The 14,227-nt window shown below is 54.3% G+C and overlaps 1 protein-coding gene across 4 annotated transcripts in view; it reads right to left on the reverse strand.

Moving 5' to 3' along the window:
- Window positions 1-345: 345 nt before the first annotated feature.
- The window catches only part of PTPRU (protein tyrosine phosphatase receptor type U), a 56,028-nt gene continuing 42,146 nt past the window's right edge, over window positions 346-14,227 (reverse strand). For all 4 annotated transcript variants that reach the window (XM_061360644.1, XM_061360643.1, XM_061360642.1 and 1 more), the window contains 9 exons: window positions 13,844-13,998; window positions 12,486-12,621; window positions 12,243-12,392; window positions 11,943-12,116; window positions 10,015-10,155; window positions 7,643-7,768; window positions 5,334-5,491; window positions 4,359-4,494; window positions 346-1,765 (listed from right to left, as the gene is read on the reverse strand). In XM_061360644.1, the coding sequence (XP_061216628.1) occupies window positions 1,703-1,765; window positions 4,359-4,494; window positions 5,334-5,491; window positions 7,643-7,768; window positions 10,015-10,155; window positions 11,943-12,116; window positions 12,243-12,392; window positions 12,486-12,621; window positions 13,844-13,998 (1,239 nt within the window). In that variant the 3' untranslated portion in view covers window positions 346-1,702. The remainder of the gene's footprint in view (window positions 1,766-4,358; window positions 4,495-5,333; window positions 5,492-7,642; window positions 7,769-10,014; window positions 10,156-11,942; window positions 12,117-12,242; window positions 12,393-12,485; window positions 12,622-13,843; window positions 13,999-14,227) is intronic.

A 14,227-nucleotide genomic window follows, 5' to 3' on the forward strand; every position in this document is an offset into this window, starting at 1 on the left:
CAGCGGGTGGGACATCCCCTAAGGTGGAGAGAGGACAGAGACTTACCCTGTTGCTCTCCTCCAGCCTGGGAACATGGATGGAAACTGCTCTTGGGTTTGCTCATCCAAGGCTCTGCAGCCTGCGGTTCGGTCCAAAGACAGATTCCACATCTCTCAGTCATGGAATGGATCCGAATGTAATTCCCCAGGGAGAAGGATCCCCAGGTGCCAGGCAGGCAGGATGGCAAAGCTTCCCCTGCCCTGGGGAGATGGGGCTGGAGGATGAGGAAACATCGAGGATGGGGGGAATGCAGGATGGGGATGATGAAGGATGCGGAGAACGAAGGATGCGGAGAATGAAGGATGGGGCTGCCCACCTGCAACCTTCAGCATACAGTGAACAGTTTCTCATCTGTTCTGCTCCATTCCCCCCTCAGGTGACCCCAAAGTGAAAGGCTCTCCCTGGCCCTCGAGACAGAAGCAGCCTCCCATCAGTTCCTCCCCTCTCCTCAAGACCCCAGACCTGCATCCTTGTAGTAATACCTTCTTGAGGCCAATTGCAGGGAGAGAAAACCCTGACCACAGCTTTATTACAACCAGGCTAAGCAGAAACCCTTGTAATTATCACAGTATCAGACAGAAAAGGTGACATCTCACACCTGCCTGCAGCACGATGAAGCCAAAGAAGTATCAGGCACCTTCAATTACCAAGCTCAAGGCTTCAGCACCACTCACCCTATGACAACAGCATCACCAAAAGCAACCATCCCACTTCACCAGCCCCAGAACAACCAAGAAAAGCCAAGCAGCATCGACAGACGCCTGCCTGAGGGTAGCATCCAGGACGGACCCACATTCTGAGGGCTTCATTTCCAGGCACCGAAGATGCATCCTATGCAGTGATTCACAAGGGAAGGGTTAAAGACGGGACCCAAGGGCTGGTACCTTTGTGTCAGCCCAGGAGGAATCAATTGCTACAGGTGGAGAAGATGGTTTGGAGATGCAGAGAACCATCGTTTGAAAAGCTTTGCAAAGGCACCAGGAGTGGTCTGGGTCGGTCCCTGCAAGGGAGACTTTGCACACCCTGACCCCCACCTCCCATCCCTCATCCCAGCTCTGTCCAGGGCTGGGTACACAAAGGGTGACAACTCACAGAACTAAACACCGTGAAGATCAAACTCCTGGTGAGAACAGGCAGAAACGGGCTCCTCTCAGGGTCTTTGCTCCAGCTCAGAGCATGTCCCCACCAAGGGCAAAACCTGCCAGCGACCATCTGGACTCCTCGGAAGAGCAGCTTCAATTCCACGCACAACTCAAAACAGCAACATCTCTTCTCTAATATTCCATCCTTCCTGCTGGGAAACGGCCTCAGCTCCTCCTGCCCTCCTCTCCAGCTGCTTTGGAGATGCCCAGGCAGCGCCACAGGGCCGCATCCTGCACACACCAACCCCACGACTGTGATTCAAAGCGATGCAGGGACAGGATGAGTTGTAGCATCCAATCCGCGGCCATTCAGGGTGGGAAGGAAAGACGGGGAGCGGAGGATGAAGATGGGAGCAGCCGACACGTCCCCGCGTCCTTTCGCTGTCCTTCATCTGCTGGGTTCTCGCTGGGTCCTTTGCTGTTTCCTCTTCACCTTCAGCTCTAACGCAACGTCCGAGCGTGAACCGCGCCGTGGCACGACCCCTGCGCAAGCCCTTGCCGCCCCTCTCCTGGCGAGGTGCTATCTGGTCTCCAGGGACTCCAGATATTCCAGTGCTATGTCGTAGCAGAAATGATACTGCTCCTGTTGGGAGGGAGAAGAGAGAACGGTATGATCCCAAGTAAGCCATTTCCCAAAGGTATCCCTATCCTCTGCTCTGCTCTCCCTGAGACCCCATGTGCAGCACTGTGTGCAGTTCTGGTGTCCTCAGCATCAGGACATGGAGCTGTTGGAGCAAGGCCAGAGGAGGCCACGAGGATGAGCATGGACTGGAGCAGCTCCTGTATGGAGCCAGGCTGAGAACACTGGGCCTGTTGAGCCTGGAGAAGAGAAGCTGCGTGGAGACCTCAGAGCAGCTTCCAGTGTCTGAAGGGGGCTACAAGGATGCTGGAGAGGGGCTCTGCATCAGGATAGGACAAGGGGTGATGGGTTCAAACTGAAACAGGGGAAGTTTAGGTTGGAGATAAAGCAGAAGCTCTTCCCTGTGAGGGTGCTGAGGCGCTGGCACAGGGTGCCCAGAGAAACTGTGGCTGCCCCATCCCTGGCAGTGCTCAAGGCCAGGTTGGACACAGGGGCTTGGAGCAAGCTGCTCCAGTGGAAGGGGTCCCTGCCCGTGTCAGGGGGTTGGAAATGGGTGACCTTTAAGGTCCCTTCCAACCCAAACCAGGCTCGGATTCCAACAGCCTGACAAAACTCCACTTCTGACAACCACCACCCATTGCTGTGGGAGGAGGATGATCCATCCCCTAGATCCAAAGGTATTCCATGTGCCAAATGTTCCCTCACCCACAGTCTGTGTGTGGGATTACTGGAGCTGCCCTGCCCCGGTAATTCCCCATCACAGCCTCTCTCACTGCAGATAACAAAGAGCCATTCTGCATCCCCAGCAAGGATTTGGTTGTTTGGGCGGTTGCTCTGCGTGGGGGGTGAAGGGAAGTCCCAGGAGCTTTCACTTCCCAAAATCCAAACTTTCCAAGCACTTTGGTGCTCAGGTCAAATCTGACCCACCCATAATGGCCAGGCTGGAGCCAAAGGGTGTGAATGGGGAAGGTCCTCCTAGAGCCTGCGGAAGGATTGGGCTCACATTCTCATCCTTCCCTTTGCCAAGCCACCTATGGCCAGTGTCAGCATCTTCCCACCCTTTGGTCCTCCCCTGTCTCCCCAGCTACACAAAGTCCTGCATGGCTGGGTCCTGGTTTTATAGCAGGAATCACTGAAATGGGGCTTGCCAAGGCAGCCTCATCCATCCTTGTTCTCCTTTATGGGACCTGTTCTCCTGTACTCCTGCCCTCATACAATTCACAGTGCTCCAGAGGAACTCCAACGTTGCCCATCCCCATGAGACATTGCTCCTTCGAGCATCCAACAAGCAAAATTAACCAGAGCGGGGAAAAACCAACCTAAATCAATCAGGTTTCTGATGCTGCTGCAAGTGCTGGGCTATCAGGTGGGAGCATTCCTGGTGCGACAGCAGGGAGGGAAAGGGGAAAGCTCATCCCCCAGCACCCTCAGCAGCAGCATGGGGACCACAGCTTGAGCACCAATCCTGTTATCCCTGATGGGGAGGGGTGGCTGCTCAGGGACCCCAGGTGGGAATGGGCAATGGGGGAGAAGGGCTTCAAAGGGAGGAGGCTGCAAGGGCTTAGATGAAAAGCACATAATGCTTTCTGGGTTAAGAACAGGGACTGTTTCCATTCATCATCTTACAGAAAGAAACCCCACGGGCAAACAGAAGGGGAAGATGCATGGGACAGCATGAAACAGCAGCTTTGCACTGGGCTGGAGCGCTTTACACCAGGTGAGGATCCGGCCTCCCAGGGACTGGTGGATTGAGATTCCCAGAATAGCTGGTCCAGGTTCATGTGAGGATGGAGGATGTTGGTGTCCTGATGTGAAATGCTGCCTTTTCTCTTTTAATACCCTTGCAATTTAGCCCAATGGGTCCGGTGGCTTCATGCTTGTCACATCAGCTTTCCATTATCTGCATCCCTCCCCCTGGCCCCCTCTCCCCTCCCTCACCTTCTCCTCCACTTTAATTCCTAATGCAAATCGTATCTCCTCCTCAAACCCATTTCATTTTGCAACTTCGGGATTTTATAATCCAAACAGGGTAAACATTTCCAGCTGACTTGCTTTTAAAACATCACAAGGCACCTGGACCCCTCCACGTGATGTCCATCTCCCATCCTGTTATCAAGAGCCTGAAATAGGACATGGGCTTTTCGCCCTGACCCGCTGCCACCTCCAGCCTCATCATCACAAAACGTGGCTCCATCGCTGCTCCCAGCAGTTTTCCAATGAATTCCACTCAAAATGCAGCTCCCTTTTACACTTCCAGCAGGAATTTGCCTGACTCCACCTCGGAGCTGCTCCCAGCGCACAAACCCTCTGATGAACTACAATTACACCTCATGAATTAATGGGAACCTGCCTTATTCCTCCTGGGAATGGTTTCCAACAAGCCCAGTGCTGATGCCAAGGGCATGTGGGCACGGCGAGATGAAGACAAGCCCAAAGCTGCTGTCAAGAGCTGCCTCACCTCCTTGCCCACCCCAGCCCATGGCATGCTCACTGAGACACCCTCTGCATGAGGATGCCCATGATGCTCATCAGGGTTTGGGATGGAGAAGGTGTTTGCTGGAGGGATGCAGGGACACTGCTGGTGTCTGGCACTTACCAAGGTCTCTACCATATTTGGCTTGTAGTTGCGGAGGGTCTTTGCAGCATAGAAAACATCTGCCATGTTGTGACACTTGAGCATCTCCAGGATCATGGTGGAGGCACAGAAGGTGCCGCTCCGGCCACCTCCATTCCTGGTGAGAGAAGCACACACATCAGTGGTGAAAAGATGGCACAAGTGCATCTTGGTGCTCCCACAATCCCCCCTTCCTCCATCCATCCTTGCACCCCACAAGATGTCCTGGTGCAGGGGCTCATACCCCACAGTCCTGCCAAACAGGGCGAACTGAACCAGACCCAAGTGGTGGCAGGAGCTGTGATCCTGCCCTCTGGCCCTCACAAGAGCCACAACAGAGCATGAAAACACCTTTTTGGACCATCAGGGCTGGATCTTGGACTTCTGGGCTCAGTTGTCAACCCTGCCATGGACCAAGTCCACTGTGTCCCTCACCACCCTCTTCCCATCTGCAGGGTGTCTCTGAGCTGATGACCTGTTGGGTAGCGCTGGCTGGAGGAGGCATCCTACTTTCCATCCCTCCTTCCTAGGCTGAAACCATCCCACAGCACCACTTCTGATCCCTGGCAGCAAAAGCAGAATGGGGAGAGGAAGGGAGAACGGGATGCCAGTGTTTTATAAAGCATGTTCTCAAACTCTCCTTCAGTTAATGAAGACAGATGAGGGTGTAATACTGATTAAAGGCTCGTCTGCTGCCTCTCCCCATCTGTGAACGTGCCAGGTCCCATCTGAGGAGAGCACACATGGGTCTTCATGTGAGCATCCACCTCATGGACCACACCTGACACAGTGAGCATGAGATGCTTCATCCAGAACTCACACTGTGAGCAGCCACATCTGGGGACAAAGTCCCGCTGGTGAGAGCTGTTCAGAGGCTCTCCATGCAGAACTATGGACACATACACTGGTGGCATCTCCCCCAGCACCAGACCCTGCTCCCTTCCAGCTGACACTCACAGGCAGTGCACCACAGTCCTGCCATCGCCGCTTTCCTTCTGCCACCTCTCCACTTGGGCCAGGAGGTGCAGGAAGGACTTCTTGGAGTCCGGGGTGTCTCGATACGCCGACCACCGCAGGTACTGGAAGTGCCGGACCATCAGGTGCCCCTCCTGCAACTAGAAAAGCAAACCCCATCAGCTTGAACCCATGGGCTGCCCTCACTGGTCACCAGTGGAGGGTTGATGGAAGCAAGAGGGGGTTGCCACACATGAATAGTAAAGGAAAAGACAAAAAACCCTTTCCTGGTACCTTAAGAGGAGCAGTTCAGCATCTCCTGCACTGCTCACACTGGTTCCATCACCCCAACCCGCCCAGGGGAAGCTCCACTGACATGGTTTATCCCAACTCACACAGTATCACTGTATGTTAGAGATTGGAAGGGACCTCAAAAGATCATCCAGTCCAATCCCCCTGCCGGAGCAGGAACACCTGGATCAGGTTACACAGGAACGTGTCCAGGCGGGTTTTGAATGTCTCCAGAGAAGGAGACTCCACAACCTCCCTGGGCAGCCTGGTCCAGTGTTCCGTCACCCTCACTGAGAAGAAGTTTCTTCTCAGGTTTAAGTGGAACCTCTTGTGTTCCAGTTTGTACCCATTGCCCCTTGTCCTGTCATTGTTTGCCACTGAGAAGAGCCTGGCTCCATCCTCGGGACACTCCCCCTTTATATATTTATATACACTAATAAGGTCACCCCTCAGTCTCCTCTTCTCCAAACTATAGAGACCCAGCTCCCTCAGTCTTTCCTCATAAGGGAGATGCTCCACTCCCTTCATCATCTCAGTTGCCCTGCGCTGGACTCTCTCCACCAGGTCCCTGTCCTTCTTAAACTGAGGGGAAACTCACAGCATCTCAGGCTGATTCTATCTCCCAAAACCTGTCACCAGCCCCCTGAGCCTCCCTGAGGCTTCTCCATCACATCCTTGTCTCACACGCAGAAGGTCCCAGGGGATGTGTTTTTGTTGTGTTTGCTGTAAACCAGGAGGCTGATGAGAAGCTGCCACCCACAGAGGAGGGGAGCGGTGGAAGAACGCCTTAATACCCTGGTAATCTGGTTAGGGTTGAAACCTAATCTGGTTAGCAGGCTCCAGGAGGAGGATTACATCCACAAAGCTAAACCAGGCCAGGACTTAGCAGGCAGATGTATTTGCTCAGAATCACAGCATCCCAAACTGGTTTGTGTTGGAAGTGATCCTAAAGCTCCTCCAGCTCCAACCCCTGCCATGGGCAGGGACCCGTTCCACTGAAGCAGCTTGCTCCAAGCCCCTGTGTCCAACCTGGCCTTGAGCACTGCCAGGGATGAAGAAGTACTCGCAGCATCAAGAGTACCTGATGGGATGAAACCATGGGTCACACACTCCAGCTGCATCCTGGGGCTTGGTGGTACACATTGGGAGCACACATTGGAGGAGAAAGGGGAAACTGATGGGGATCTTCAGCTCTTGGAATGCTCCATCCACTCACTTCCAGATGCCTGATGCATGGGGTGAGCACCAGCATCTCCAACCAGCAGCACCAGGTACTCCTGAGGCTCCTCAGGGAGCCCCAGCCTGGGGAGTGGGTACTGGGGGCATTTGGTACCCGCTCCAACCAGCACACCCCAAACACACAGGGGCTCTTCTGACCCTTTTGGGGGCTCTGGTACAGCCAGGATGGGCTGACCAACCTGGGCTTGAGTCTGTGCTTCCAGCTGGAAGCCAGGAGGACAAAGGGGGAAGATGGCAGAAGTGGAGTTAAACCAGGAGCAAACGCCTCTGATAGCCCCAGAAGGGAAGCTTTGGGATCCGTTCTGCAGCTCAGCTGAAAGCTCTGTCTGGCTCTGGAGGACTTGCGACACCCCCAGCTCCTTGGTTCCCCTCCAGCCAAGGCTTGGCAAGGAGCAGCTCCATGCGTTTGCCAGCGATCTGCTCCCTGAGGAAATCTCTCCTTAGATCCAGAGATTTCAATCACACTGCATTTTAACCGAACACGGAGGATACCCGGCCACCTGAGAGCAAAGCACTTGCTGACGGGTTCTGTGCTGACACCCAGCAATGCCATGTGCTCCCAGCAGTGAACCAGGAGCTCGGTGTTGAGGGCCCAAGCAATCAGGATTTATCTCCTACGACCCCAGATCCCTTCCAAGCTCCCTAATTCCCATCTGGCCAATGACCTCCACTGGGGAATTGTCCTCAGCCTTTAGGCTGAGATTTAAAGCCCCAGTGAAGGGGCCACCTGGGCATACACAGACACACATGAGGCCCCCCCCAACCCATGGAGCCAGCCTCACCCGTGTGATGTTCTGGACTCGGAAGAGACGGGACACGATGTCCTCATCCGCTGCTCCAGAGACGTATTCCACCTCCATTGGGCCGTACTGCTGCAGTCCCGGCTCCGGCCAGTACTGCAAACAAGGCTGGGGAGAGAAGCAAAGCTCACCATGACCAGGAACATGTACTGGGACACAGGGAATCATAGACTGGTTTGGGTTGGAAAGGACCCTAAGGTCATTGAGTTCCAAGCCCCTGCCATGGGCAGGGACACCTCACACTAGGCCATGGTCCCCAAGGCTCTTCAACCTCGCCTTGAACATCGCCAAGGAAAGGACATCGTGGATCACAGGCACCATTAAGTGAACTGGAGTAGCTGGTGCTGGACACCAAGAGGGGCTGCTGGTACAAGGGGTGGCCCCAAAATGGAATGCTGGACCCTCCACAGGGCTCACAGACACTGATGGGCAGAGGATCCCTCTGCTTATTGAGGGATCAAAGCTGAAAGGCCAAGGCCACTCCCATCACCCATACAGCCCTTTCCCCACTACACAAACACAACATCTGGTGCTCCTGCAGATGGACTTTGCTGGTCCAGGAGGATGCAGGATGGGCCCTGCCTCAGCACCAGTAAGCACGGGCCTGATCCCTGCACAATGATGGAGCAGGGTTTGGTTGCTCCAAGTCTGCTCTCAAACCCCCCTGGCTTTAAAAGCTGCTTTTCCATCATCAGCAACAACAATGTGGGATAACAGCCCCCCTCACCCCATGGCCACGACATCCCATCAACCCCAAGAACGGGCTGAGGAGCAAATCCTGCTCCCATTCTATGTGACCACCATGGCACTGATGGATGGCTCGGTCCAAGGGTCACGGATGAGATTGTTTTCACACTGTGACAGCTGAGAAACCAGCATCGACACGGAATATATGATGTTTGTCACCTCCCTTTAACAGGGCATTTAGCATCTCGGGTCACCTAACGGCTTGGGCCTAACTGCACAGCAAATGGCTTTGAGAAATAATTGGTTGTTAATAGGGGCTATAAATCTCCAAGATCTCAAAGCCTTCTGGACTCACAACCATAATTTGGATATTAAAACTTCCTTCGGCAACACGGGGCTCAAGTGAGGGATATACCCTCCAAGTCACCTTTCGGAGCTGCCTGCTGCAAAGGTTGATTTATTACCTGTTGCTCCTACACTGGTAAACATTTCAGATCCAGCTAAATATTGTAACAGAGACATCCCTAAGGAATAGATGGCCAAGGAGCGAGGCAGGGCTGAATAATGATGAAAAATGGCAGAGTTCCCATTGGATGGTGGCAGGGGACAATGGCCACATCAGGGACCTGAGGGAGGATGGCACAAGAGCAGCAGCAGCTCCTGCGAGGCTGAAGGGCATATCTAGGCCATGGGATGAAAGAAGAGATTGGGAGAGAGAAATCAAATCAATCTTGCTGTGGGGTCAGCTGAGAGCTGATGCTTGGGCTGCAGACAGGAGGTGCTGGATGGGGACAGCTCTGCACATATCCAGTACTTATATATATATCTCTAAATAAGTAACAGCGTATTTATTGTATTTACACACCAGTCAGCACTGGTGCTGCATCCATCCGCATCCCTGCGACAAGTGGCACAACTGCTGGTTTGGGTCATTTACATCGAATATGTGATCTCAACCCATAAAATAAGGCAGCTAATGAAGTCTTCAGACATCCATTAAGAGTCTATAATGCTGATTTTATGTAGAAATCCGGTAAGTTTCCTCATTGAATTAACATTACAGACCTGTAACGGGCTTCTATATCAGCTCTGGTGGCAGCAAGAGCACTCCAGGCATCCCCCTGGGAAGCAGGGCACCCGGAGAGCAAAGCAAGGTTAAGCATGGCCCCCCGCTCCCCTGCTCCTGTCCCCTCTCCCCTAGGTGACAATGAACACCTCCCCTTCAGTTTGGCAGACCCCAGCACCCCTAAATCCCATGGGACACCCGCTTTGCAGCAGGCTGGTTTATACAGCAGCATTCACAAGCCACCAGCGCCCTTGGAAGATAAAAGCTGGAAATCCCTTGTGCCTCCATTTCCCCTTTGTAAAGAAAAGAGGATAAAACCTAGTTCTTTACAACGACAAGGTTATACTTGTTGTTAACTTTGTGTCTCCCTGGGGCATCCACAACGATCCTGGTACAATAAAGCAGCTCCAACAGAACGCCAGTGCAACGAAAGCCGGCTGGTTTGCTGCTGAGCGCATCCTTCGCCATGTGCTTCCAAGGGGTAAATCCTGGATGCTGCAGCCAGCCCCACGTCCCCTTGCAGAGGGGAAGGAGCAAAGCAGGGGCTGCAGCACTGCAGAGGCGATGGGGACGGAGCAGGACAAGGCCAGCCCTCACTCACCCAGGCGGAGTTGGACTGGTTGAGCTGGTTGAGCATGACGATGGAGGTGCAGCCGTAGTCGTACACCAGCCGCCAGAAGTCGGTGGTGGTGTTCTGCAGAGGGTGCAGGGTGACGATGAAGGCAGCGCTCTTGGTGTAGCTCTGCAAAGAGGGATGAGGAGCACCATCATGCTCATGGCACCAATGCTACCATATGAGCAGAACTGGCCTCCCTGGCACAGCCTTGGTCCCTTCCAAGCGCTGGTGCTGGGGGGATGCTATAAGAACAGGTCAGAGCGATGCCTGCCCTCGGTCAGGATGAGAGCTTTCTGCTCTCTTTCCTAGTTATTTGTGCAGAGACATCACCATAGAGCCAAGAACAAGCAGAAGTGGTGGCTGTCGGATGGCCCCAGCACCGAGCTCTGCACCCATGGATTAAAGCATCATCCATGGCATCACCCCCCACCCACCGTGCCCCAGTGCTGCCAGGCACTGACAGCAGCAGAGACACAACCACTGCCCTTGGCTCGATGTATTTTGGAGGAAGAAAAGGAAACCCTCAAACCAAAGGCCCCCGGAGACTGCAAGAAGGAAGGAGGGTGAAATAAATCAGTATCATAGAATATAATGGAATGTTTGGGGTTGGAGGGACCCTGAAGATCATCCAGTTCCACCTCCAGCAGTAATAAATTACTGCACTTCTTCATGCTTTGAACAGGATTTGTCCCCTTGGTCATCCTGACACCGGCTTGCCGAAGGATGCAGAGCCCACAGGCGAGCTCAACACTGAATCAATCAGGCTTTTGCATTAACACACTTCAGCTCGAGCCTCTTCAGGTACAGGAAGAGAGCAGTAAATGTCTGTGCCTGTGAATCACAGCTCCCTCCTAACAGGGAGCACTCCGGCTGCTGCAGAACCTCCTCATGCAGCTCCTGGATGAGGAAGGGAATGAGAGCAGGGGCTGAGGGGGGGTTCATCAGGTGCTGACCAGGCCTGATGCTGGGCAGCACAGACCCATCTGACAGACAGAGCAAAGCATTGAGGCACTGCAAGAAAATGGGCCTTTTCAGTGCTTTTTCCCCCCAAAGAGGGAAGGGTTTACCCCCACAGTGAAAACTCCTTCCAAGGGGCTTTTTCTGCCTATAAAAACCAGTATTATTCTCTGACCCTGCAGCAGAGATTGAGGGAGGGGCAGTGAGGTTGACAGCCAAAATGGATGAGCAACCACCAAGCAAGCTGAAAACAAAGCTCCCATCCCATGGCAGCCAAAGCATGTGCTGCTCCTCAGGCTTCACAAACTGCTTTTTGCTGCCAGAGCAGGTACCAGGGAGACGAGCTCTGCACAAAGATGCAGTGTGATAAATGGGGTGAAGAACTGGTGCCAGGGCTCAGCTGGGACCAGGGAAGGTGCAGTGGGGCTCAGCGCTGCCTGTACAAAGCACCCAGCTCATTTCAAGGAGAGGCAAGCGGCTTTGGTGATAAAAGGGCTCAGAGCCTGCAGCATCCTCTCTGCTCTGCTTTGTGGTTGTCAGCAGGTAGGAAATTGCTTTGCCATCACGGGTGTCCTTTCTAGTGCACCAGGGGGATGCACCAGGGCTTTGGGAACAGTTCAGAGCCTCCTAATTGCACCAGGAGGATGGGCAGGAGGATGCGCGGCAGGGTGCTGGCAGCACATGGGACTCAATGCTACCAACCCCTTCCAGAGCTTCCTCTCCCTCCTGTGCTCCATTTTCACCGCAAAACAACTGAAGCCCCTTTGTTTGCAGCTTGCAAGAGCAGGTGAAAAGCTCTTTCAAGGCAAGCAAAACGCTGCTACATAAAAGAAGGGGAGAAGGACCCCACAACGTGGGCCCACACAGCGCAAAACGAGGCAGTAAATGAGGTTTTGCAGTGAAAAGCTGCCCAGACCAACCCCACCCAGCCCCTTCCCTCCCCGCAGCACACTCACATCAGTTAAGGCCGCGTTGATGTAGTTGTTGCTGTCTCCATCCACGGAGATGAGGAAGGGAAGGCATCGGTCGGGCGGCAGGACGTCCATGCTGCGGTTCCTCTCCCGGTTGCGGGGCAGGAGGGCGATGCTGCACTCCTCCACGTCCAGGTGGGGAGTCACTGAGTTGAGGGTCTGCGGGTACACACGGTCCCTGAGCTCTGCCCCTGTCTGCACCCTGCCCACTGCTTGTCCTGGTGGTGGTGGGCACCGGGAGGGTGAGGAGCAATGGGGCAGTGAAGAGGTTCTGGGGCTGCTCACCTGAAACTCCTCCCGTAGCTGTGAGGAGTTGCTCTGAGGCTCTATCCTCACCATCTCCTTGTAGGTGGGTTTGAACTCGCTGGCAGGGATGCTGGTCTCCCCGCACAAGCAGGCTTCTAGGATGGCATCGTGAATGAAGATGTACTGCTCCTTTTTGGGGGGGGGGGGGAGAAGAGAGAGGACTGAGACCCTGCAACTGGTGGGGTGACACCAGCCCCATGGTCATCCATCACACCCACTCACCTCCGTCTGTATCATGTTGATCCTCCGTGAGCACAGGGTCTTCACGCAGTTGTAGATGTCCACAACACCCTCGCACTCGGCCATGTCCAACATCACATCCAGGACGATGTAGCAGCCAGTTCTCCCTGTGCCAGCACTGCGGATGGAGGAGGAAAACACAGCAAACACATTCCCATCCGCACAGCATCCACACGCAGCTGGAGACACCAGTGGGCACGGAGCAAGGTCTGTGTGGGTCTGGCCAGGGCTGCCAGGACCTCACACCCATCCCTAACCACAGCCCAGCTCTGCCTTAAACCCCTCACCCAAGCTCACCACTGTGTGTGTGATGGTCAGGCTTTGCACCCATGTCTAAGCTTCATTTTTACCTTAAGACAGCAAAAAACACGGGTTTTCCCACTAAACCATCCAAGTGCCAACAGTCCTCCGGGATCCCATCCCAAGAGGGCTGAGAGGGATGCTCAGCTCCAAGCCCTGAGAGTACCCTGACACTGAGTGGGCCTCAATATTCCCACCTGAGCCCAGCAGGATGCCCAGAGCAGCAAAGCTACCCCAAATCCCAGCATGGTTGGACTCGCAGACAAAGACCTATGGATGCTGCGACTCACCGGTGCCACGTTGGGAACAGAACTGCTCCCCCTGCTCCTTTCCTACAAAGTCTTTTCCAATGAAATCCTAATTCCTGGGCCTGATGAATCACTCGTGGTGATTATCAGTGATTACAGGCTAGGGGCACTCATCACACGCGCTGTGGCTGGTGAATGAATACTGATGAGGCAGTTGACAAGGAGGACTCAAATAAAAGAAATATAAAATACCCTCCTACTCATCAGCTCCTCCTTGTTTGCCCAGCAGAGGAAGAACCATTAACCCCTGCCTGCTCAGGGCACAGAAAGCCACTGCTGCTGCTCAGCTGGGCCACTGGTGTCCTCACAGCTCCACTGTATCCTGCTGGGTTATCCACACCCAGCATCCTGACCACCAGCACCAGTCCTGTGTCAGCAGTTAAGAGGGGCATCCAACCCAGTGCCCAGCTTTCCCTTGCTATAACCCCATTTATACATTTAACAGACTGGTTTGGGTTAAAGGGACCTTAACATCATCCAGCTCCAACCCCTGCCATGGGCAGGGACACCTTCCACTGGAGCAGCTTGCTCCATGTCCCATCCAACCTGGCCTTGAGCACTGCCAGGGATGGGGCAGCCACAGCTTCTCTGGGCAGCTTCTGAACCCTGCTGATTTTAGCATCATTCAGAGCCAGACGCTGAGCACCCACCTAAGACACAGCCTGACCAGGGCCATCCATACCCCCCAAACCCTATCCCAGACCCCCACAGCTGGCTCTGCCCCACGGGTACCTGCAGTGGATGACGATGGGGCCCGCGTCAGGTGGCGTGGATGCCTTCACCCTGCGGATGAAGGCCAGCAGCCCCGTGGCGTGGTAGGGGACACCGTGCTCAGGCCATGATGTGAAGTGGAACTGCTTCACCTCGTGCCGGGCCGAGTAGCCCCGCTGCAAGGGAAGGGTGAGATGGAGTGAGGGAAATCCCCCCCACAGCATGGAATGTGCTTGTGAATCCATGACTTTGCCAGCCCAGATGCACCAGGGCCACTTCAGCAGCATCACAGCTCCCTCCTCTTTGGCTGTAAGAGGGTTAAAAACCAGCCAAAGAGGAAGAGGAGGCTGCCACAGGTCTCACTCAGGTCCATTTCAACAGCACCTTTGCTACTTGCCCTATAAC

The sequence above is a fragment of the Neopsephotus bourkii genome, unplaced genomic scaffold, assembly GCF_033783945.1.
Source record: "Neopsephotus bourkii isolate Nb327-2 ecotype Australia unplaced genomic scaffold, CSIRO-AGI_Nbou_v1 NB_1036, whole genome shotgun sequence".
Taxonomy (NCBI): domain Eukaryota; kingdom Metazoa; phylum Chordata; class Aves; order Psittaciformes; family Psittacidae; genus Neopsephotus; species Neopsephotus bourkii.